Source organism: Microcaecilia unicolor, chromosome 7 (assembly GCF_901765095.1).
Source record: "Microcaecilia unicolor chromosome 7, aMicUni1.1, whole genome shotgun sequence".
In the NCBI taxonomy this organism is placed as follows: domain Eukaryota; kingdom Metazoa; phylum Chordata; class Amphibia; order Gymnophiona; family Siphonopidae; genus Microcaecilia; species Microcaecilia unicolor.
This window is the reverse complement of record NC_044037.1, coordinates 59,974,452-59,998,750: the sequence shown is the minus strand read 5'-3', so window position 1 is coordinate 59,998,750 and position 24,299 is coordinate 59,974,452. Positions and strand designations below refer to the sequence as shown.

Below are 24,299 nucleotides of genomic sequence, written 5' to 3'. Positions count from 1 at the left end.
TTTGGGGGGTTGGGGGGGTTGGACGACTAAGCATTAAGCAGCACAATTGTAACAGGTAGGGGGGGATGGGCCTGGGTCCACTTGCCTGAAGTCCACTGCACCCCCTAACAACTGCTCCAGGGACCTGCATACTGCTGCCAGGGATGTGGGTATGACATTTGAGGGTGAAAATAAAAAGTTGTGAAACATCATTTCTTGTGGTGGGAGGGGGTTAGTGACCACTGGAGGAGTCAGGGGAGGTCATCCCCGATTCCCTCTGGTGGTAATCTGGTCATTTAGGGCACTTTTTGGGGCCTTATTCGTGAAAAAAAACAGGGTCCAGGAAAAGTGCCCTAAATTCTAGCTACAAGCGCATACTTTTTTTCCATTATCGGCGAAAGGCGCCCATCTCTCCTCAGCCGATAACCACGCCCCAGTTCCACCTTTGCCACTCCTCCGACATGCCCCCGTCAACTTTGTACGCTTCCGCGATGGAGTGCAGTTGAAAACGTCCAAAATCGGCTTTCCATTATACCGATTTATTCGTTTTTGTGAGATAAACGTCTATCTCCCAATTTGGGTCGAAATCTAGGCGTTTTTCTCTTTCAATTATAAGGTGGATTATCACTGACAACTCTAAAGCACTTGCTAGGCAGTAATGCCATCACTAGCCAAAAGCCTCCTTCAAATGAGTGCTTTTATTTTCTTATTTCTTTTTTTCTTTGCTAAAAAAAAAAACCACCCAACAATTAATAACACCAAAAAATATATAGAAATGGCCACTTAACTTCCTCGACAAATCTGGTCACTTCACTACCTCCTGTGGCTATCAAGACTGGTGCTCTAACCACTAGTCTGCTCCTCCAATCCACTATGATTGGCAGCTCTCTCTTTTTCTCTCTCTCTCTCTCTCTCCACAGGCCTTTGAAAATAATGAAACTGAACCCTAAGATGGCATCCTCTCCCTCTTTTCTCATTCCTCTGACCCTCCAGAACCCAGTATCTACTGCCTCATAGCGAAATGTGAGCAGGAACATACCTGTTAAGACTGGAGGCTTCAGGATCAATCCCTTCACTGGCTGCCAAGGTGGTCTCATTCCCTCAGTTTGTAAGAAGAAATGTTCCAGCTATGCTTCTTGCTCTCTCACAAGATTGTGGATACGATGGTGGAGCGAGCTCCACTAGCAGCCCAATGCCAGCATAATCTGCATTTTTAAAACTTGTGGATCAGCATATTTGATTTTGCAGAAGTTTCAAAAATGCTTACAGGGCAGTGCATTAAAAGTGGACAGCCACATCTGGAAGCTTCTAGGTTTTTGGTGATCCCTAGGTGTAAAAGTCTTTGCTCTCTAGGCAGCTTCCTAGTTTGCTTAAAGAAATGCTGGTCTTCTAGATTTAGCTTGTACAGAATACCACCATTATCCAGATCAAAGTGAGCATTGTGTTTCATTTTAACTGTGTATATTCAGAGGCACTTTAGTTGGATAAGTGCTACTTAAATTATGGGGTAAAAATAAGCAGATAAAGATGCCTGGTAAACATTATTGTCAAATAGACTAGTTATAGCACATGACTTTTAGAACTCTGTATTCCAGGCCAAGCTAGCAGATGGTCTGTCCCAAATTGCAGCTTGGCGTTCTGATCACAAACTGATTTCAAATACCTCAAAATTGGAATCCATGTGGTTATCAAGTCATAATTCCTCCATGCCCCTTTCCCTTTCTTTAATCAGGTTTCTATCCCTCTTAAAACTACCCTCCTTTCCTTAAGAGTGCTGTTTGATCAGTCACTGTCTTTTCAACTTCATATTTTCAAGAGTGAGTAAAGAATCATTTACCACCTTAAAATATTATATCTATCATCTTAGAGATGGAATGGGAAAGCATCTTGAGATTAGAAAAGCCCTTTTTGGGACAGATGGGAGTACGTTATCAAAAAATTGATATTTGGTTTCACAACAGAGCACTGTTAAAGCAGATATTAATAGATTAAATCAGTGTTACCGAAAATGAAAAAGAAATTCTCCAAAAGATTCAGCAAAAAGAAACAATAATAATTAAAGATATATCTGTCATACATCGTAAATTGGAGGCAGAGGACAATGCAAATAAGAGGTGGAACCTAAGATACATAAACTTTCTCCAAGTACCTGCTGTATCTGCTTGAGATGTATAAAAAACATTGTTATGACAGTTTTGAAAGTGCCTGTAGAATCCATTCCACCAGTTTCCAGAACTGCTTATCTCCCACAGACGAAGAGGAATGAGTGAACTGGGAAAGTTCCCTTCTTAGAATTGGACATTTTGGATTTAACAGACTTTTTACAAAGATCAGACTCTGACCCTGTAATTGCTACATTATTAGTGACATATGTGTTAGGCCCAGATAAAGACTGGCTACTCCAGATGTTTTTTCCAGTCTAAAGATACTACTTTTATGAATGCAAAAGTTCAGCTCTTCCCAAATGTGTCTAAGGACACTCAGCAGAGGAGGAGACAGTTTCTTCTTTTGAAACCTGCGATGTTGAAGTTGTCAACTCTCTTTTCTTTATACGCTATCCATGTAAATGCCTGATTAAGTACCAGGATGCATGTTATGTGTTTTATGAACCTCAACAGTTGTCTGCATTTGTCACTGCCAAATTACATGAAACCCAGGTTGGGGTTGTACCTTCTGCTGAAGCTGCAACTAGATAGTCAACTAGTTTGACATCTGGAGGCCACGTTGGTATAGAAATATGCTGCTTATTTAGATCCTATGTCACATCTTTCTTAAACTTTACTTTATGTTTTGGTTTTGGAAGAGTGGCCTAGTGGTTAGGGTGGTGGACTTTGATCCTGAGGAATTGAGTTTGATTCCCACTTCAGGCACAGGCAGCTCCTTGTGACTCTGGGCAAGTCACTTAACCCTCCATTGCCCCATGTAAGCCGCATTGAGCCTGCCATGAGTGGGAAAGCGTGGGGTACAAATGTAACAAAAAAAATTGTGGATTAGTGTAGACTTTGGTGTTAGCTTATTTCTTTATATTTGTCTGTATTTCTTTTTCTTGGCCAATGTTCTCTTTTCTGTAGCAAATGTGATTATTGCTTGTGATTATTGTTAAAATTTTCAATTAAAAAATAGATCTGCAGCATCCCTTAGATGATAGATCCATAAAGACCTCCAGTTGTTACAAAATACTGCTGTTAAATTGATCTACAATGCAAAATGTTCAGATAAAGTTGTACCCTTTCTTTCTTCACAAAACTGGCTCCTTATAATTTGTAGAATTAAGTTTGAGATCTTGTTATTAGAACCTAGTGCTCTCTATATTGGCTTACGCTATTGTTCCCTATACACTTTTTCATACATTTCATTCTGCAAATGATAGCCTTACTGTTGTTCCCTGTTTCTCTAAACTGCAAATCGACACGTCTCATTTTTCTACTTTCTGTTGTGTCACTCCCATGTTATGGAACGTTTTGCCTTTGCAACTCTCTCAAGAACTCTCTCTCTCTTGAGAACTCTCTCTGTTTCTGTCTCTGCCTCTCTCCTTTTCCTGATTCTTCTCTGGGTTACTCTTTCCTCAAGGCTGGTTTGTTTCGCTGTTCCCTAACTGTTATGCTTGTGTGATTGACAGTGTAACAGATGAGTCTAAATTATAAATATATTGGTCCCATACAGGCACTGTTCCCTGTAAACTGAGCAGGGGTTCTCCACCTACAATCCTGCCAATGGGAGGTACTGGTTCACTGTCACATTTTCAATAGTGAGGGATGTCCCTAGTGATTAAAAACATGAAACTGAAATACCACCCTCCACTGGCACAAATGTAGTTGGAAGACTCCCACTCACTTAGACGGAACAGTGCATACAGGATATAAGTGCAGTCAAATACATCCAGTTAAAATTAACCTGTTCAAGATATTGGTTAATTATATGACAGTGACCCGAGCTAGCCAAATTGTTCCTGGAGTGCAAGATGCCCAACACAGTATTTTCTTAACTGGATATATTTTCTCTGGCTAATGAAATGGTTGGATACAATTTATCTCCAATTCAGCAGGAGGGTGAGGGGGCTTTTAAAAAATAATGATTTGTTCACGTAACTCTCAAAGTTACTCTGACAAATCTTTTGAATATCAACCTCTATGCACATGCTGCTTTTCTGTTCTGTTAATGCTGCAAGATTTCTTGGTGATCTAAATTGTGACCTTAGCATTTTGTTCAAGGATTTGTTGTAGTAGATGTGGAGCCTTTATTGGTTGTAAAGGCTTTTTTTTTTTTTTAACATTACAGCAGCGTATTTTACAACCACCAGTGGTCTTTTCTTCCTTAAAGTATAAAGTGAGACAGTGTCCACAGATGAATATCAAGAGTTTATTATATTGTGCATGTCTTTGAGTATCATCATTTCATAAGATCCTCTAAATGCTTCGGTACATAATTGATTCATCCTTATTTATAACAATTTGATGTATTTATGTGTTTTATTATGTTTTCTCTTCTGAATCCTTTATATACTTGTGTATTTATTTGCTCTTCTATGTTCATCAATATGGATAAATCTATGTAGTTCTGTTGTTTTGGTTCTCTTTTACACACTTTTACATTACCCCCTCAAATTCTGTAGTTGGATATACAATTCTGGGCATGGATCACAGATCTATGCGTAAATTAATTGTATAATTAAATAATCAATTATTGGCATCAACAAGTGCTAATTGGCAGACATTAGTAGTTACATGTGGATCAGTCCTATACTTCTATTCTATAACCTGTACACCTAACTTAGCTCATATGGAACCCAAAGTGAGTGTGGCCAGGGGAAGGTCAAGAGCATTCTCAGAATGTAGGTGTGTGGTTACAGAATACTTGAATTTGTGAGACTAACCGACAAATGTTGGGAGTAAGCATTTACACAAGCCTTTGGCTGGCATAAGTGCTCACGCCCAAAGTTTGACCCAAAATGGTGTACTAACGTAGTATTTTATAAATCACACATAGAGGGGCATAATCGAAAGAGACGCCCAAGTTTTCCTGAGGACGTCCTCGCAGGACGGCCCCGTGAAGGGGCGGGGAAACCTGTATTATTGAAACAAGATGGGCATCCATCTTTCATTTCGATAATAAGGTCGGGGATGCCCAAATCCTGAAATTTAGGTCAACCTTAGAGATGGACGTCCTTAGAATTGGTCGTTTCTGATTTTCGGCGATAATGGAAACCAAGGACGCCCATCTCAGAAACGACCAAATCCAAGCCGTTTGGTCATGGAAGGAGCCAGCATTCGTAGTGCACTGGTCCCTCTGACATGCCAGGACATCAACAGGGCACCCTAGGGGGCACTGCAGTGGACTTTGCAAATTGCTCCCAAGTGCATAGCTCCCTTACTTTGTGTGCTGACCCCCCAAAAACCACTACACATGACTGTACACCAGTACCATAGCCCTTAGGGGTGAAGCGGGCACATAGATGTGGGTACAGCGGGTTTCTGGTGGGTTTTGAAGGGCTCACATTTACCACCACAAGTGTAACAGGTGAGGGGGTGGGCCTGGGTCCGCCTGCCTGAAGTGCACTGCACTCACTAAAACTGCTCCAGGGACCTGCATACTGCTGAGTATGACATTTGAGGCTGGCATAGAGGCTGGCACAAAATATTTTTAAGTTGTTTTTTTAGGTTGGGAGGGGGTTAGTGACCATTGGAGGAGTAAAAGGAGGTCATCCCCGGTTCCCTCCGGTGGTCATCTGGTCAGTTGGGGCAATTTTTGAGGCTTGGTCGTAAGAAAAAAGGGACTAAGTAAAGTCGGCCAAGTGCTCATCAGGGACGCCCTTCTTTTTTCCATTATGGGTCGAGGACGCCCATGTGTTAGGCACGCCCAAGTCTGGCCTTCGCTACGCCTCTGATACACCCCCGTGAACTTTGGTCGTCCCCTTGACGGAAAGCAGTTGGGGACGCCCAAAATTAGCTTTCGATTATGCCGATTTGGGCGACCCTGGGAGAAGGATGCCCATCTCCCGATTTGTGTCGAAAGATGGGCGCCCTTCTCTTTTGAAAATAAGCCTGATAGCATTCATCATCCCAGTGCCTAACTTTGAGTGACTTTTACTGAATTCTTACCTATATGTGAGATTAGTGGGCAGGAGCAAAAATACAAAATGGTCCCTGTTGATAAACATGCAAGAGGCAAATGTGATCCTCAGATCATATGTTTCTAATTTGAATTTTGGTACCATGAGGCAGAATCAGCTTTGCCTTGTTCTGCTTGGGTAGATGGAAGTCCAGGATAAATATTTAGGTAATCAGTTGAGAGGGACAAGGTTTTGGGCTGGGGTTAATAGTATCATCTGTTGGGGTGATATGTCCTGGAATGCGCTGCCTGGTGGAGGGGTTTTGTTGGGAGATTCATTGTGCCTGTGGGATCATTTCACTCAGAGCTAGTTTCCCCTCTTCAAATTATAGACCAGCTGCCTGCCCATGCATGTTTCTGCAACAGGTAAATATGCAGACATTGTAACAGCAGGTAATTTCAGCTCATTGTTGGCTGCAGAAATTTAAAGTTAAAAAACAAAACAGTTCTCAGTTGACATAGTTGTGGGTATAATGTAGGTTAAAAGGGTACATTAATTAGGTGTTTTAACACAGCTTAGTAAAGAGATCCCTTGTTTGTGCACATTGAATCAGATTTGTCTCTAGGAAAAGACTGAAGAAATTGCTTTCTCATAGAAAAAAGTCAGATAATAAAACTAATTTAAAAAAGAGGATGGTAATATTAATATTAGATAATCTTAAGCAAAGTATTTGATAGATTAGGAAATATAGTGGTCAAGACAAGATGAAGACAATTCTTTATGAGCAAAAATGTTGACAAGAGCCCAGGAGACAAATAATTCTATTAAGCAAGTATGGCACCTTTATCATTATCAATTTTAAATTATATTTGTACTATTGCAGTTCCACTACACTGTTTCTAATCATTATCAATCAATAGCAAGTTCATGTGAGCAGCAGAATCAATAAATAAACTCTTTACAGTCACATTCCAACAAAACGCATACAGGGACTTCCTTTAAACAACATGGGTAATTAACATCACAGCTGACCATGCACAAGCAGATGTGGCAAGCCTTATATGAAGATCTCTGTATTGGAATTCGCCTGGGTATTACAGTGACAGAGCAGAAACAAATCACATGGAAAGTCCTAAATTGCTTCTGCACCCGTGTCAGTAGGTGAAAAACAGACATTGCAAAATTGTTACTTTACCAGACCTTACTGTAAATCTCGTTTGCAGTAAGAGGCAGACCAAGTAGCATATTTTGGACTACTTTGGCACAGTGTAGGATCTTACTAAGGTCAACTCACAAGCACTGAAATGCGTTTGTCAGTGGAAAAAAATATGACTTTGCTGCATAGAGATGAGAACTTGAAAACTGATGAAAAGCAATTACTGTACATCTTTAGTTCCAAGCTTAGCCTATTTCTATTCTTATTGCCTTTATATTTAAGGTCAAATAGTTATCACTAACTAAAGATTATTTCTTTTATAGCGCATCTGGGTAAATTCTGTATATCCTGTAAAGAAACAGATGCTAACATGAGATGCAGGTGACAAATTAATTAAGCTTTAAAACAATTCACATCAGTAAGACCTAGTATTCAAATAAAGGACAGCATGCTGTGTGTTTCATGCACAAATCACTTACTCAAGAGTAACATGAACACAAATTGCTCAGTTAAATAACCAAGTATAAACAGGTGTAACTTCTTAAACATAAACATACACACGAACTCTTTCTCTCTCTCTCTCTCTCTCTCTCTCTCTCTCATACACATATGCATGCACACAGAAATACATTAATCAATGAAAATGCACTCTACATTTGAATGAGCTATAGAAACACAGTACTGTCAAGGAAGCAGTGTTAAAAATACTATTTAACATTCAATAGGAATAGGAATAGGTCAATATTCAAAGGGAGTTTGATAGTTCTGATTCATTTGCTGATAGCAAGTGCCGCTGAACATCTGGATAGTGAAGGGAATCCACAATTGAGTAAGGATGCCCCTTGAGTTATCCTGTTAGTGGTGATATTCAGTCAACTGTCAGGTTATTTATCTGGACAAGAGAAAGGGGAAGGAACTTGATATATTGTGTTTCTGTGGTTACAATGAAAACGAATTACATATTAAATTAAGTACTTATTTTGTATCTTGGGCAATGAAGAGTTATGTGGCTTGCCTTTAGAACAGCTAAAAGGCTGTCCTAATTTCATCTGGTTTGCTAATAGTCTCCCCCCCCTCCCCACCCCAATCTACCTATTCAGTGCTGGCCACTGTCCTGATTCTGGTGCTGAATAGCCGTATCTTCTTTAGATGCAGCTGCCAATAATAAAAAATAATAATCATAATTGACCCAAAAATTTATAGGACTTTATAACTCTCTGAAACTAAGAATATTGTCAAGTGGTCATTTGGTAAACTCATATTAAAGTATACCAGAACCTGTATTTATGCTTTTTAAGACAGTGAACACCAAGAATGCCTTATTATTCTTTCCAACCCAGTGACAAAAGGGGTTACAAAATATCTGTGTGTCTGTCTGGGGGGCAAAATAACACTCCCCAAATTTAGCAGAATGGGGTGAAACTTGGCCTACTGAAATTTTAAAAAATGGGCAAAATTGGACCAGAAGTTAAAGAGAAATAAGTGCCCTTCAAATATGGCCTAATCCATTTTTATGGAGCAGGAGTTTCAGCTTCATTAGCATAGAAAAATGGAATGGAATGGGATAAAACTCGACATGTAGAAAAAAAAACAATAAAAAGACAAATCAGATTACAAAATGAGCCAAATCAAACTGTAGGTTGCAGAGAAATAAGCCCCGTCTCCCACCAAAAATGGACCCGTGCATTTCTATTAGTAAAAGTGTTCCAGCTGCTGTAGCATACAAACTTGATTACAATGAAACACAGCAGTTAAACAATTCATTTTTTTCAAATTGCCTCTTCCTGTTCTTTTCTATCTCTCCTGACAAACTGTTCCTATCCCCAAGTACTGCTCTCACAGCTGCCCTACCACCCTAAAAATGCCCCAATCAAAATCTTCTGCCTACAAATTACCTGACTTCCAACACCTACCCCCTGCAAATTGCCTAATTCCCAAGAACTACCCCCATAACTGCCTCCACCTAGCAAATTACTCCACCCCTCAAAAGTATCTCCTGCAACTGCCCTCACATGTAAAACCTAATTGCCCTACCACTCACCAACTTCCCTACCCTCAAAAATTACTCCTATGCAAATACCTTGTCCATTAATCCCACTACCCCACAAACTGCCCTATCCACAAAACTATCCCTACAACTGTTCCATCATCCTACAAACTGCTGCATCCCCCCCCCCCCCAAAAAAAAATACCCCCTGCAACTGTCCCACTACCCCATCAAACCAACCATTTAAATATATGCTCTCTTCTTGCTTTCTCCACTTGTTTGAAATAGTATTACATATTTATACCTTAGTGCAGGGATGGTAAACTCTGCCTCAGCACCAGAAATGTCTGGCTTGGACCTTCAACAGTGAATATTAATCAGAAACATTTGTATCTGTCAGGGTAAGTATGCAATGGGTGCTTGATCCAGGGTCAGTTACAGAGATCAGAATAGAGATTTTAACTTCCAGATTAGCCAGGAGCCTGAGGCAAGTTGAAGCAGCAAAAAAGACTATGTCAAATGACCCTGAGTTTACATACTTAGTCATGTGATTGGCTGTGGTTCATTTAAAAGGGGATGCAGAGGAACAAGAATTTGTTTCCAGCAATCTGAACACTAATCACCTGCTGATTATCGAACTACCTTATTCGGTAGTTTCTCTGTTCCAGAAATCCAGTTCCAGTTGTCACTAGTTCCTGGTCATTGTTTTTATTGGTTTTTTTTACTTCAACTATATGCCTGCAGTTCTGGTCTATTTTTAGACCTTGTTCCAACATTCTGATTTGCCTGCTGACTCCAGTTTGAGGCCGGCAGCCCTGCTGCAGCTCTCATTCTGCTTCAGCTTTTGCTGCGTACAGGTTCCAGGTTTGGGCCTCTATCTTCCCAAGTGCAGCTCCTGAATTTTGGGTGTTTTCCAGGCTATGAGGGTCCTAGCCTAAAACCCCAGCTTTATTATGAGTCCTAATATTCCATCATTCATTAAGCACAGCAGTTTATAAATATTGACTTAAAAAGAAAACCATGAGAAGCAGAAAAGGTATAGCAGCAAGATAAAAGGGAAGAAGTAAACAATAGTGAATTAAGGGTAGTTCTTCTGCAGGACCAGACCCCCCCCCCCCCCCTTTTCCACAGCTGCGCACCAAGATTCTAATTTCCAAAGGCATATGAGAAGTAGTTTGCTTTAAGACCAGACAAATCTAGCCAGAAAATCCTCTATTGACAAATATTTTGGCAATGAATTCCATTACAGTGGAACTAGAATGTAGAGAGCTGAATCATGAATAGATTGAAGATGTGCTTTAGAATGAAGTAGAATGGAGAAAATCTTATCACTTCACAAACACAGAACCTCTTTTATCAAGCCATGCTAGTGGTTCCCGCGCAGCAATGTCAATGGAGCCCATTCAAAATGATTTGCCTTTGTTGGCATTACTGCACCGGGGACTGTTAGCACGGCTTGATAAAAAAGGCCCAAAATGCCGAAGATAGGAAAGGAGGAATGAGAATGTTGAAAACCAATACTGGCTGTCTGACATACATAGATTTAAACACAAAGAAGCCCTTATATAGAAACCCCTATATAAGACCCCTAGCAGAAATACTACAAGACTATCGTTAGAGGTTCCTAGCACCATTTTAGATCTTGGTGCCGTCAAGGGTAGGAGTGACTGGGGATCACTTCTGCCTGCCCACTAGACCAGTATTTTCCAAGTCTGGTTCTGAAGCACCCCTTGCCAATCAGGTTTTCAGGATATCCAGAATGAATGTGCAAGAAAGTGATTTGCATATAATGGATGCAGTGCATGCAAATCAGTTCATGCATATTCATTCTGGATATCCTGAAAACCTGATTGGCAAGGGGTACTACAGGACTGGACATGGGAAATACTGCACTAGACACCAGGGGATATATGAGGTACGCCTTGGGAGAAGGGCCTTCAGGAGTCTAGGAATCCTTTGGGGGGGGGGGCTTTCAGGTTGGGTAGATGGCTTGATTGGGGGCTGCAAGAGAGCCTTTCTGTTGGAGGGGGTGCTTTGAAGCCAACAATGTTCTAACATTCCCAGACCTTTTAAGAGAAGTTCCGGAGCATCAGTCTGCAGCTTGGCAGTCTGATACTCTCAGTTGGTAAAATAACCCCCAGCTTTGAGCTGGAGGTTTTTGGGGTTTTTTTACTGGCTAGATTACTTGGTGCATACCTCAGCCACAGTGTAGTATTTGCATAGTAATAAGCTTCTCAACATGCATTTGCGTGTTTTTCATACCATTACTGTGTGACACAGAATGACTTATCACTGTGTTAAGGGACAAATAAAGTTGACTATTGCCCTAACACACAGGGGCTTAGCCAGCCCTCTATATGGAAAGTACAGACAGGTATGGGCCAGAGCACCTACCCTACATTTACCCACAGCTCACCCTTGTGAGGGATTACAAAATTTCCAGACCATACTGTGCAGTTAGCAGCAACTCCATTCTTTATTTTCTCTGCCAAGGAGTGGAGGAGTAGCCTAGTGGTTAGTGCAGTGGACCTTGATCTTCAGGAACTGGGTTTGATTCCCACTGCAGCTCCTTGTAACTCTGGGCAAGTCACTTAACCCTCCATTCTCCCAGATACAAATGGGTACCTGTATATACTATGTAAACCACTTTGAATGTAGTTGCAAAAACCACAGAAAGGCAGTATATCAAGTCCCTTTCCCCTTCCCTCTTTCCAAGGATATCAGTAATGTATGTAAAGCAGCCTATAATACAAAACACAGGTTAGAAGGAGTCCCTATCATGATTAACTTCTTACTCAAGCTAGGGGGTTTCCCACCTATCAGGTCTTTTGTCTCTTCTTTTACTGAGGTGTACAAACAACTATCATGTGACATATAGAGAGACATAAACAGCTATCATGTGAGATGCATCTGCAACACATAACATAGTAATACATAAACAACTCTCATATAATACATAGTTGCAATACCTAATGCCTTGGCCTATTGGCCTTTACATAATGATGGCTTACAGGATATTGTTATTACAAATATAGAGTTTGCCAAATATGGAACACATGTCCTGTTACATTGGACAGACTTTTGGGCTCATTTTCAAAAGAGAAGGATGCCCATCTTTCGACATAAATCGGAAGATGGACGTCCTTCTCCCAGGGTCATCCAAATCGGTATAATCAAAAGTCAATTTTGGATGTCCCCAACTGCACTCTGTCACAGGGACAGCCAAAGTTCAAGGGGGCATGTTGGAGGCATAGCGAAGGCAGGACTTGGGCGTGCCTAACACTTGGACGTCCTTGACCCATAGTGGAAAAAAAGAAGGACGTCCCTGACGAGCACTTGGACGTTTTCACCTGGACCTGTTTTTATTACGACTAAGGCACAAAAAGGTGCCCGAATTGAGCAGATGACCACCGGAGAGAATCGGGGATGACCTCCCGTTACGCCTCCAGTGGTCACTAACCCCCCCACCCTCAAAAAACATCTTTAAAAATATGCCGTGCCAGCCTCTATGCTAGCTTCAGATGTCATACTCAGGTCCATGACAGCAGTATGCAGGTCCCTGGAGCAGTTTTAATGAGTGAGTGCACTTCAGACAGGTGGACCCAGCCCCATTCCCCCCCCTACCTGTTACATTTGTGGAGGAAACAGCGAGCCCTCCAAAACCCACCAGAAACCCACTGTACCCACATCTACGTGCTCCCCTTCACCCGTAAGGGCTATGGTAGTGGTGTACAGTTGTGGGTAGTAGGTTTTGGGGGTGGGTTGGGGGCTCAGCACACAAGGTAAGGGAGCAATTTATGAAGTCCACTGCAGTGCCCCCTAGGGTGCCTGGTTGCTGTCCTAGCATGTCAGGGGGACCAGTGCACTACAAATGCTGGCTCCTCCCATGACCAAATGGCTTGCATTTGGACATTTCTGAGATGCACGTCCTTGGTTTTGAAAATCGCTGAAAATCAGAGACGACCATGTCTAGGGACGTCCATCTCTAAGGACGACCAAATTTAAGGATTTGGATGTCCCTGATGGCATATTCGAAATGAAAGATGGACGTCGAAAATACAGGTTTCCACGCCCCTGGATCAGGACGTTTTGCAAGGACGTCCAAATCGAAACGTGGATGTCCCTTTTGAAAATGCCCCTCTTTGTGTTTCTCATCGCATTTCCTTCAGCTGCACAAATATACTTATTGATGAACTTTCTATTTGCCCATGACCCCTTGGTCAACTTATTTAGTTAGCCAAGTGTCAAATGTTGTTTCCAAGTTTCATTATATCATATCTGGAACACACATTCAGCTTTTTTATCAGCTGTACATGCTGTTGTCTGCATATCCACCCTCATGTCTGGTTTCTTCAGCACATCTTGCCAAGGCCCTTCGGTCAAAGCCCTCTTATTGTTTCAGACATGTTTTTCTCATTGTAGACTCAGGCCTACCTGACAATACACCTCCAATTTTAGGGATGCCTAGTGGTGGACTGGGGGGGGTAACACATTCATCCCCCCCACCTGTGATTTCCATACCTTTGCTTGTGAGGATTCTGAGACCCCTCCAGCCAAATAAATACAGTACCTTGCTTCCATCTTTCTCAGCTGCTTCCTTCCTGCAGATGTCGGTGGCGCTGGGACTTCACACACTTGCTCAGAGCATGCCAAGAAGTCCTGGTGCCAGTGGCTGAAGGCATACTGACAACATCTGCAGGAAGAAACCTGCTGAGAAGAAGGGGAGCGGAGGCACTGTATTTATTTGGCTGGGGGGAGGGGGGCTAGGCTTCCCTACCAGCAAAGGGTAAAGGGGTGCCACAGTTGTGGAGGGGGTCCAAGCCCACTAGCCCCCTCCTTCCTGTGGCTATCGCCACTGCTAATGCAGTTCAATAGCTTCCTCCTAAAGTGTTTGGTTTTGTTTGAAATCAAATGATATCAATCTTAGATATGTCTGTCTCCTAGGTATTTTTATTTTTAAGTAAGCCACGAATTCCTTTGAAAAGACAGATGTTCTGTCAAAATGCTTGTGTCAGGAATATATCACTAAACATGCAGTGTCTGATAAGTTTAATGCATGTTTAAAAAAAGATTTATGCACATTTTGATTTTCAAGCACAGATTTTGGTGATATATGGCTATTTATATATTTATGCTAAATTTATTTATTTTTCAGTTTTAATAGATATATGCAATTATAGACAAAAATTAATTTAAAAATTTTAACATATTCAAATTCAAGAGCTATATGATTAAGGGGTCTTTTACTAAGGTGTGCTTAGGAATAAAATGGGCCCTGCTGCAGATAACTTGAGCTAAGCTTTAGTAAAAGACCCCCTTAGACTTACAAAGTTACGTGGTAACCTATGGAACTTTGTAAGTCTAATGCTTCGAAAATAAGCCCCTAAGTGGACAAATTCAATTGGTCAGGAATGAGAGTTCTCTAGAGGCATTCCTAGAACATATTTGAGAAATGAGTGTCCTTTTACTAAAACAATATATGAATTAGCACATGACAACGACTACCACATGATTACTACACACAAAAGTTAACCTGGAAGACAGGCTCAAAATGTTACTTTTTTTTCTGCAGAAAGTGAAGAAAGATGACATTGGATGTGTGTTCCCCAAAGTAAGAATATATAAACTTTTTCCAAAGGGAATCACAAACTCATAGACACTTTTACTAAGCTGTAGCAAAAAGTAGCCTTAGTGCGCCCTTATGTAGGTCTTTCCCACACACTAAGGACATTTTTACAGCTGCCATAAAAATGGCCTTTTTGTATTCTTTGTATTAATGGCCATGTGCTAATATTGCAACTTGTTCTACCAACTCCCATGTACAGGAAACCACATCTTTTATTTCTGTAAAAATAATAATGAAGAGGAAAAAGACTTCAAATGTCCAAACTGTGGCAACAAGTAAATATATCTTTGTGCCTGCATTAACTGGACTCTGTTCTTCTCATCAGTCCCAAATACATAGTAACATAGAGGGGCATAATCGAACGTCGCTGGCCAAATAGATCACCGGCGATCTATGTTGGTGGCAGCGCTACAGCTGGTCGGAACCGTATTATCGAAAAAGATGGTCGGCCATCTTTGTTTTCAATAATATGGTTTAGCCCGGCCAAATGCCATGGAGTTCGCCGGGTTTGAGATGGCCGGGTTTGTTTTTCAGAGATAATGGAAAGTTATGTCGGCCATCTCAAACCCCGGCCAAATTCAAAGCATTTGGCTATGGGAGGAGCCAGCATTTTTAGTGCACTGGCCCCCCTGACATGCCAGGACACCAACCAGCCACCCTAGGGGTCACTGCGGTGGACTTCAGAAAAGCTCCCACCACGTGCATAGCTCCCTTACTTTGGGAGCTGAGCCCCCCAAACCCACTACCCACAAATGTACTGCACCCACTAAAATTGCTCCAGGGACCTGCATACATCCTCTAGGACTTATTGCTGCTGTATAACTTTGGCACACCAGTTCACACCTGAAGACTAATCTCTCTGAAAAAGTCCTTTCTTGAAATAACCACGTTTACTCACAGTTAACCGCAGATCAGAGGTTGTGCCCCACTGGCAAAGAGTCCCCTGGTACTAAGATTAGCAGTAGGTCAGAGCTGGCACAATGGTGTACAATGACCTCTTTCAGCACCATTCAAGGTAAGAACTACGTTCTCTAACATGGGTAACACAGGAAAGGGAACTAAAACTGGCTTACAAAAATGGCCACTACCGCATGGACTACAACAGGAAACAAAACAGGGCACACTCTGACCCAGTTAGCAGGGGGGGAAAGCACCATGGGAGTAGAGCCTAGTACCCTACACCTACCACAATGCATTGCTAATGTGACTCTCTGCAGGGCACCTAACAGAAAAGGTGTCACACTCACCCCAGAGCTACATCGCAACCAGGGAAAGGCTGTCGGAGGATACAACACATTCTGCTGTCATGGAGGTGGGTACGGCATTTGAGGCTGGCATACAGGCTGGAAAAAAGGTTTTTAGTTTTATTTGTTTAGTTTGGAAGGGGATTGGTGACCACTGGGGGAGTATGGGGAGGTCATCCCCCATTCCATCCAGTGGTCATCTGGTCAGTTGGGGCACCTTTTTGAGGCTTGGTCGTGAAAATAAAAGGACCAAGTAAACCCGGCGAAATACTGCTTAACGCTGCTTTTTTTTTTCCATTATCGGCGAAAGCCGGCCATCTGGTAGCCACGCCCATACCCGCCTATGTCCCGCCTTCGCTAATCTACCGACACGCCCCCTTGAACTTTCGCCGGCGAAGCGACGGGAAAGCGGCGATGCTGTCAAAAATGCCGCTTTCGATTATACCGATTTCGCCGCTTTTAAGGAATTGCCGGCCATCTCCTGATTTATGTCGGAAGATGGCCGGCGATCACTTTTGATTATAAGCTGGATAGTAACATAGTAGATGACGGCAGAAAAAGACCTGCACGGTCCATCCAGTCTGCCCAACAAGATAACTCATATGTGCTACTTTTTGTGTATACCCTACTTTGATTTGTACCTGTGCTCTTCAGGGCACAGACCGTATAAGTCTGCCCAGCACTATCCCCGCCTCCCAACCACCGGCTCTGGGACAGACTGTATAAGTCTGCCCAGCACTATCCTCGCCTCCCAACCACCAGTCCCGCTTCCCACCACCGGCTCTGGCACAGACCGTATAAGTCTGCCCAGCACTATCCCCGCCTCCCAACCACCAGCCCCGCCTCCCAATCTTTACCTTCTTTATGTTTCAATACAAACAGGGCTTTCTGTTTCACTTTCTTACAAATTTCTTCAGGGGACTAAGGGTTCCTTTTACAAAGATGCTCTAGTATTTTTAGCACATGCATTAAATATGTGTGTGTAAAACACTAGAGATGCCCATGTATTCCTATGGGTGTCTCTAGCATTTAGCACATGCTAATGATTAGCGTGCACTAAAAATGCTAGCACATCTTTGTAAAAGGACCCCTAAGCACTGGAAATCCCACATTAATCAGAATTCTACATTTTCTTTTGCACCGCCAGACTCCTAACATGGCGCTTTATACATTCATGATGCCAACATTCTTCCTCTGATGAGAGCATCATGAATGCATAAAGTGCCATGTTAGAAGTCTGGTGTTGCAATTGAATGTAGAATTCTGATTAATGTGGGACTTCCAGCACTCAGTCCCCTGAAGAAGCTGGTAAGAAAGTGAAACAGAGAACCTCATTGGGAGCAATATTTAATAGCTAAGGTGTCCTTTTACAATGGCGCACTAGCATTTTTAGTGCATGCTAAAAATAAGCATGCACTAAACATTAAGATGTCCATATATATCTATGGGTGTCTCTAGCATTTAGCACGTGTTAATCATTAGCATGCACTAAAAACGCTAGTGTGCCTTTGTAAAAGGAACCCTAAGTGCTTATTACATTCTTCACAGTATGAGATTAAAGTGGATGATTTTGATATAGAGTATCACATCAAAAATTGGGTGTGGAATCTAGTGCACAATATTGAAATATATAGGAGGTTTTTTGAGATCGATGAGAAAAACAGAGTTCAGTAAATGTAGGCACAAAGATAAATTTACTTGTTGCCACAGTTTGGACATTTGAGGACTTTTTCCTCATTATTATTTTTACAGAAATGGAAGGTGTGATTTCCTGTATTTGGGAGTTAGTAGAATGTATATCTCTTCAACTTCAATTTGCAATTGTGTATGAAAGCTTGCTGAAGTTTATCCTACAGTATTATTAAGTCATAAGCTACTGTTGCCATTAACAAATTTATGATGTGAGTAGTTGCACCACCCATTTTGTAGGTGGTGAGGATTCAAATGCTATCCGCTTATAAAGGCAGCATATCAAATAAACATAAATAAGTAATTTAACTGCACTGATTAGTACAGGAACGCCCACTCTGGGTCAGATTCTATATATGGCACCTATAAAATCTATGTGATAAACATTTCCGCCTCAGCGTATTCTATAAGCTGAACCTAGATTTAGGTGCAGTATATAGATTACGCTTAGTTGATAGCCCAGTGCTTAAAACTACGCGCCTCCATTTACACCAATGAAAACATGGTGTAAATCTCCACACGTAGATACTGCACCATATTCTAAAACTATGCTTGTAAATTTGGGAACGCCCATTTCCTGCCTATAGCCATGCCCCTTTTGAATTGCACATATTAGAATTTATAGACAGGTCTGATAAATCCAAAATATCAAAAAGACTGAATGGACTCATCCTGTTTTTCGGCGCAGCAAGCACCTGCCTCAGGAGTCAGAGATATTCCTACAATACAAACACATATCTAAATACAAATACATAAAAAAGTACATAAAACTGTCTATAAATAAAGCATAATAAAAGAAGATAAAAACCAAAATTAAAAACATACAAGTCCAGTTGAAAATGGGAAATTATTAGCCAGTGAATGACAGTACAGGGATATCAGCCAATAAGTCATACTATAACATAAAGTTATAACACCATCTATAAATACAGAAAAAGGGCAAAATACAGATAGATAGATAGATAGATAGATAGATAGATAGATAGATAGATAGATAGATAGATACATCTATGTATCTATTTATCAACTGTCAAAAATAAAAGCATAAAAAGCATATAGAAATGAGAACATTTGTGTGTCAAACAAAGACATCATAAAAGCATGGAGGGTGGTAATGTACCAACTGAAATAGTGAAAAACCAAGCCTCATTGTGGTGTGAAGCAGTGGAAAATCAAACCTCATTGTGGTGTGAAACAAACCTCATTATTGTCTGAAACAGTAAAAATCAAGCTTTATTATGGTGTGAAACAGTGGAAAGAAATGGAAAATCAAGCCTCATTATGGTCTGAAACAAGCCTCATTGTTGAATATCCTAGGCTAATTCTTCCTGTGGTGGTCAGTGTTTAAAGAAACACTGACCACCGTAAGCTGAATATCAAACAATTAGGATTTCAACATTTCGTACTCTCTTCTTCTCAGAAATAAGTTGGCTTTAAATATCTGCAGTTTTTTTTTCTCTAGTCATTCCCCATACACCTTCAATTGCAAAGTTAGTTGGTTCCATTGTCAATACAATTCCCACAACAGGGAAGGCAAGGGTGTGGACTAGGAACACAGGATGAGGCTATTTTTCTGTAACAGCTCTCTCAGACAAGTGAATATAGCTCTGCAGGTACCAGAATTCTCCACCTCTCCACAACTAATAATTCTCTGGCTTTTTAAAATATTTCTCACTAACTTTGTTTTTGTTTGCTTCTTAGTAATCTGCTACTTATATTGTGTAAAAAAAACCATCTTCTGCTGTTTGGTCTTCTCTGCTGCTGTTTTTTTTTTTAGATATTTTTTGCCTTGCTTTCCTGTTACGCTTTCGTGCTGCAGTATTCAAGGTACTGAACTGTGTTAGCATGTGCTACTCATTGGGAGTCTTTTACTAAGGTGAGCTGCTGTTTTTACTGCATGGTAAAAATAGGCGCACGCTAAACGCTAAAGATGCTAATGTATTCCTATGGGCATTTTTAGCATTTAGCGCGCACCTTTTATTAACGCAAGCTAAAAATGCCAAAACGCCTTAGTAAAAGACCCCCATTGTCTTTAAAAGAAAAGGAAAAATACTGCTTCTGCTTGGCTTTCTTGATCATTGCTCTTCTCTTCTTGTTCATAATTTATTTCACTTGATATGCAGTTTCTCTTGTAGTCAAACCAAAATGTTTTATAATATATGATATTCTCTATGAATATGCCTCAATTGCATGCAGATCTTACGCATAAATATTTATTGTAGAAATCCTGAAAACCTGATGAGACTAGGTATGCCCCGAGGACTAGGATAGGAATGCTTGCTGTAGACAATGGGGGGTGAGGGGTAAGGAAGGAGACAAACGCTGGACATCATGAGGACTGTGACATGGTAGAGAAGTGAAGGGGAGGTGCTGGAATTAGGAGCAGAGCTTGAACCCCTCCATTAAAAGACATTCCATTGCCTCTGCCCTGTCCCCCATCTCATGTAGAGCTAAATGTATTAGTGCAGGATACATTGGTCACTTTGTTTATCAAGGACAGAGTTTCACCTTCACTCTGGCAGTTAGATAAACAAAAAAGAAATTCATGTCTGTAAACAAATAGCAGCTTCTCAGACTTTAGAAGGTTCTGTAACCTTAAATCATATCCTATGAATGCAAACAAGAACAGATTGGACAATATACACAGTATCCACTAAAGGTTTATGTCTCCTCCACCCTTCCATTAAATCAGGAACTAGGAATATCCCAGTCATGTGATTTTAAAGGTCTCAGTTATTTGGTCAATAGAAAACTCCTATGCACTATTCTTATGATATTTCCCACTTGACCTCCACGCTTCTGCTCTCCCTCTCTCCGATCATCACCTGATCACATTCACACTTCTTCACCCCCCTCCTCTGCCCCGTCCAACGTTAACCACCACCTCCAGGAATCTCCAAGCTATTGACCCCCCCACTTTATCCTCTAGTATCTCTAATCTCCTCCCCTCTATCATTTCCTCCGAGACTGTAGACAAAGCGGTCTCCGCTTACAATGCCATTCTCTCCTCTGCTTTGGACACCCTCGCTCCATCCACCTCCCGTCCCACAAAGCGCACTAATCCCCAGCCCTGGCTGACCCCTTACATCCATTACCTTCGCTCCTGCACCCGATTCGCTGAACGCCTCTGGAGGAAATCTCGTACCCATTCAGACTTCCTTCACTACAAATTCATGCTATCCTCCTTCCATTCCTCCCTATTCCTTGCAAAACAGGACTATTACACCCAATTGACCAACTCTCTCAGCTCCAACCCTCGTTGTCTCTTCACCACCCTTAACTCCCTCCTCAATGTGCCCCCCGCTCCCACTCCCCCTTCACTCTCTCCTCAATCACTGGCTGACTACTTCCGTGACAAGGTACAAAAGATCAGCCTTGAGTTCACTACCAAGTTACCACCTCCTTTTCAGCCTGTAGCCCTATCCAATAACCAACCAACCATGGCCTCATTCTCATCCTTTCCTGAGATCACCGAGGATGAAACCTCCTCGAAATGCACCACCTGTTCCTCCGATCCCATCCCCACCAACCTACTTAACACCATCTCCCATACTGTTACCCCCTCCATCTGTCACATCCTTAACCTTTCCCTCTCCACTGCAACTGTCCCTGACACCTTCAAGCATGCCATAGTCACACCTCTCCTAAAAAAAACCATCACTTGACCCTACCTGCCCCTCCAACTACCGCCCCATCTCTCTCCTCCCCTTCCTCTCCAAAATACTTGAGCGCGCCGTTCACAGTCGCTGCCTTGATTTTCTCTCCTCTCATGCCATCCTAGATCCACTTCAATCTGGTTTTGGCCTCTACACTCGACAGAAACAGCACTCTCTAAAGTCTGCAACGACCTGCTCCTCGCCAAATCGAGAGGCCACTATTCCATCCTCATCCTCCTTGATCTATCCTCTGCGTTTGACACTGTCAATCATGATTTACTTCTTGCCACACTGTCCTCTTTTGGGTTCCAAGGCTCTGTCCTTTCCTGGTTCTCTTCTTATCTCTCCCACCGCACCTTCAGAGTACACTCTCATGGATCTTCCTCCACTCCCATCCCACTATCTGTTGAAGTTCCCCAGGGATCTGTCCTTGGACCCCTTCTCTTCTCAATCTACACCTCTTCCCTAGGCTCACTGATCTCATCTCATGGCTTTCAGTATCATCTTTATGCTGATGACACCCAGCTATATCTCTCCACACCAGACATTACCACGGAGACTGGCCTGCTTATCCGACATTGCTGCCTGGATGTCCAACCGCCACCTGAAGCTGAACATGTCCAAAACCGAGCTCCTCGTCTTTCCACCTAAACCCACCTCTCCTCTTCCTCCACTCTCTATCTCAGTTGATAACACTCTCATCCACCCCATCCCATCTGCTCGCAACCTCAGAGTCATCTTTGATTCCTCCCTCTCCTTCTCTGCGCATATCCAACAGACTGCCAAGACCTGTCGCTTCTTCCTCTTCAACATCAGCAAAATTCGCCCTTTCCTATCTGAGCACACCACACAAACTCTCGTCCATGCTCTCATTACCTCTCGCCTTGACTACTGCAACTTACTCCTCACCGGCCTCCCACTTAGCCATCTATCCCCCCTTCAATCTGTTCAGAACGCTGCCGCACGTCTTATATTCTGCCAGAACCGATATACTCATATCACCCCTCTCCTCAAGTCACTTCACTGGCTTCCGATCAGATACCGCAGGGCGGTGCCTAGGGTCTCTGGCGCCCCCCTGCAGACTATCAGTTGGCGCCCCCCCCCCCCCCCGATGAAAATGATCGCTCACCACTTGCTACACTGACAGGAATTGTCAGCAATATTCTTAGAAACAAATTGCTATACATTGCAAAATAAGATAGCAGATGTAAATTCTCAAAGTGGACATATTCCAAATGCTAAAATGAAAATAAAATGATTTTTTTTTCTACCTTTATTGTCTGGTGACTTTCTTTTTCCGATCATGCTGGCCCAGTATCTGAGTCTGCTGCTATCTGTCCTCTTAACTCCATTTCCAGGGCTTCCTTTCCATTTATTTCTTTACTTTCCTCCTTTCTTCTTCATTTCTTGCTCTATATCCATTTCCAGCAATTTCTTCTCTCTCCCTGGGTCCTGCCTCCCATCCACGTCCATCCTTGTCCCTCTCTGCCCTTCCCTCCTCCATCCATAGCCAGCAATCCTCCTCTCTCCCCTCCCCTCCATTTCCAGCAATTTGTCCTCTCCCTGGGCCCCCATGTCCATCCTTGTCCCTCTCTGCCCTTCCCTCCTCCATCCATAGGCAGCAATCCTCCTCTCTCCCCTCCCCTCCATTTCCAGCAAATTGTCCTCTCCCTGGGCCCCCATGTCCATCCTTGTCCCTCTCTGCCCTTCCCTCATCCATCCATAGCCAGCAATCCTCCTCCCCTCCCCTCCATTTCCAGCAATTTGTCCTCTCCCTGGGCCCCCATATCCATCCTTGTCCCTCTCTGCCCTTCCCTCCTCCATCCATAGCCAGCAATCCTCCTCTCTCCCCTCCCCTCCATTTCCTGCAAATTGTCCTCTCCCTGGGCCCCCATGTCCATCCTTGTCCCTCTCTGCCCTTCCCTGCTGCATCCATAGCTAGCAATCCTTCTCTCTCCCCTTCCAGCAATTTGTCCTCTCCCTGGGCCCTGCTGCTGCCCTCCCATCCATGCCTCTCTGCCCTCCCATCCATGCCTGTCTCTCTGCCCTCCCATCCATGCCTCTCTGCTCTTTCCTCCGCGCCCTGGGGCCTTTAAATCTTTTACTTCCGGTCGCAGCAGCGTCAGTGAAAGCGGAGCGCTGCCGACGTCTCCCTTCCCTTCGCGCTCTTGGTTCCCTCAGTGTCCGCCTTCTTCTGACGTCAGAAGAAGGCGGGACACTGAGGGAACCAATGAGTGCAAGGGAAGGGAGACGTCGGCAGCGCTTTCACTGACGCTGCTGCGACCAGGTAAAAGATTTAAAGGCCTCGGCAGCGCGGGCGAGGGTAAGCACCGCGGCGGCGCCCTCCAGAGGTTGGCGCCCCCCTGCGGCGCTTACCCCGCTTACCGCATCAGTACGGCCCTGAGATACCGCATACAATTCAAGATTCTCCTCCTTACCTACAAATGCACCCGTTCTGCGGCTCCTCACTACCTCTCTACCCTCATCTCCCCCTATGTTCCCGCCCGTAACCTCCGCTCACAGGACAAATCCCTCCTTTCAGTTCCCTTCTCCACCACTGCTAACTCCAGGCTCCACTCATTCTGCCTTGCCTCACCCTATGCTTGGAACAATCTTCCTCAACCCCTAAGCCAAGCCCCCTCCCTACCCATCTTCAAATCTCTGCTTAAAACTCACCTCTTCAATGCTGCTTTCGGCACCTAACCTTTCGTGAAATATAGTATGCCCTATCAGACGGACTCTACACTTGTCTTTAGATTGTTTAGATTGTCTTTAGATTGTACACCTGTCTTTTAGATTGTAAGCTCCTTGAGCAGGGACTGTCCTTCCATGTTAAATTGTACAGCGCTGCGTAACCCTAGTAGTGCTTTAGAAATGTTAAGTAGTAGTAGTAGTCTCAGTTATTTGGGCAAT

General features: G+C 42.8%; 1 protein-coding gene across 1 annotated transcript; it reads left to right on the top strand.

The window, feature by feature from the left end:
• Positions 1-7,061: 7,061 nt before the first annotated feature.
• Positions 7,062-22,416, top strand: LOC115474992 (the record flags this gene model as incomplete). The annotated part of the gene is given in 4 exon segments (XM_030210733.1): positions 7,062-7,181; positions 21,568-21,624; positions 21,627-21,749; positions 21,931-22,416. Coding segments are annotated over 4 exon segments (786 nt in total), but the record flags the coding sequence as incomplete, so codon positions are not given.
• Between the last annotated feature and the right edge of the window lie 1,883 nt (positions 22,417-24,299).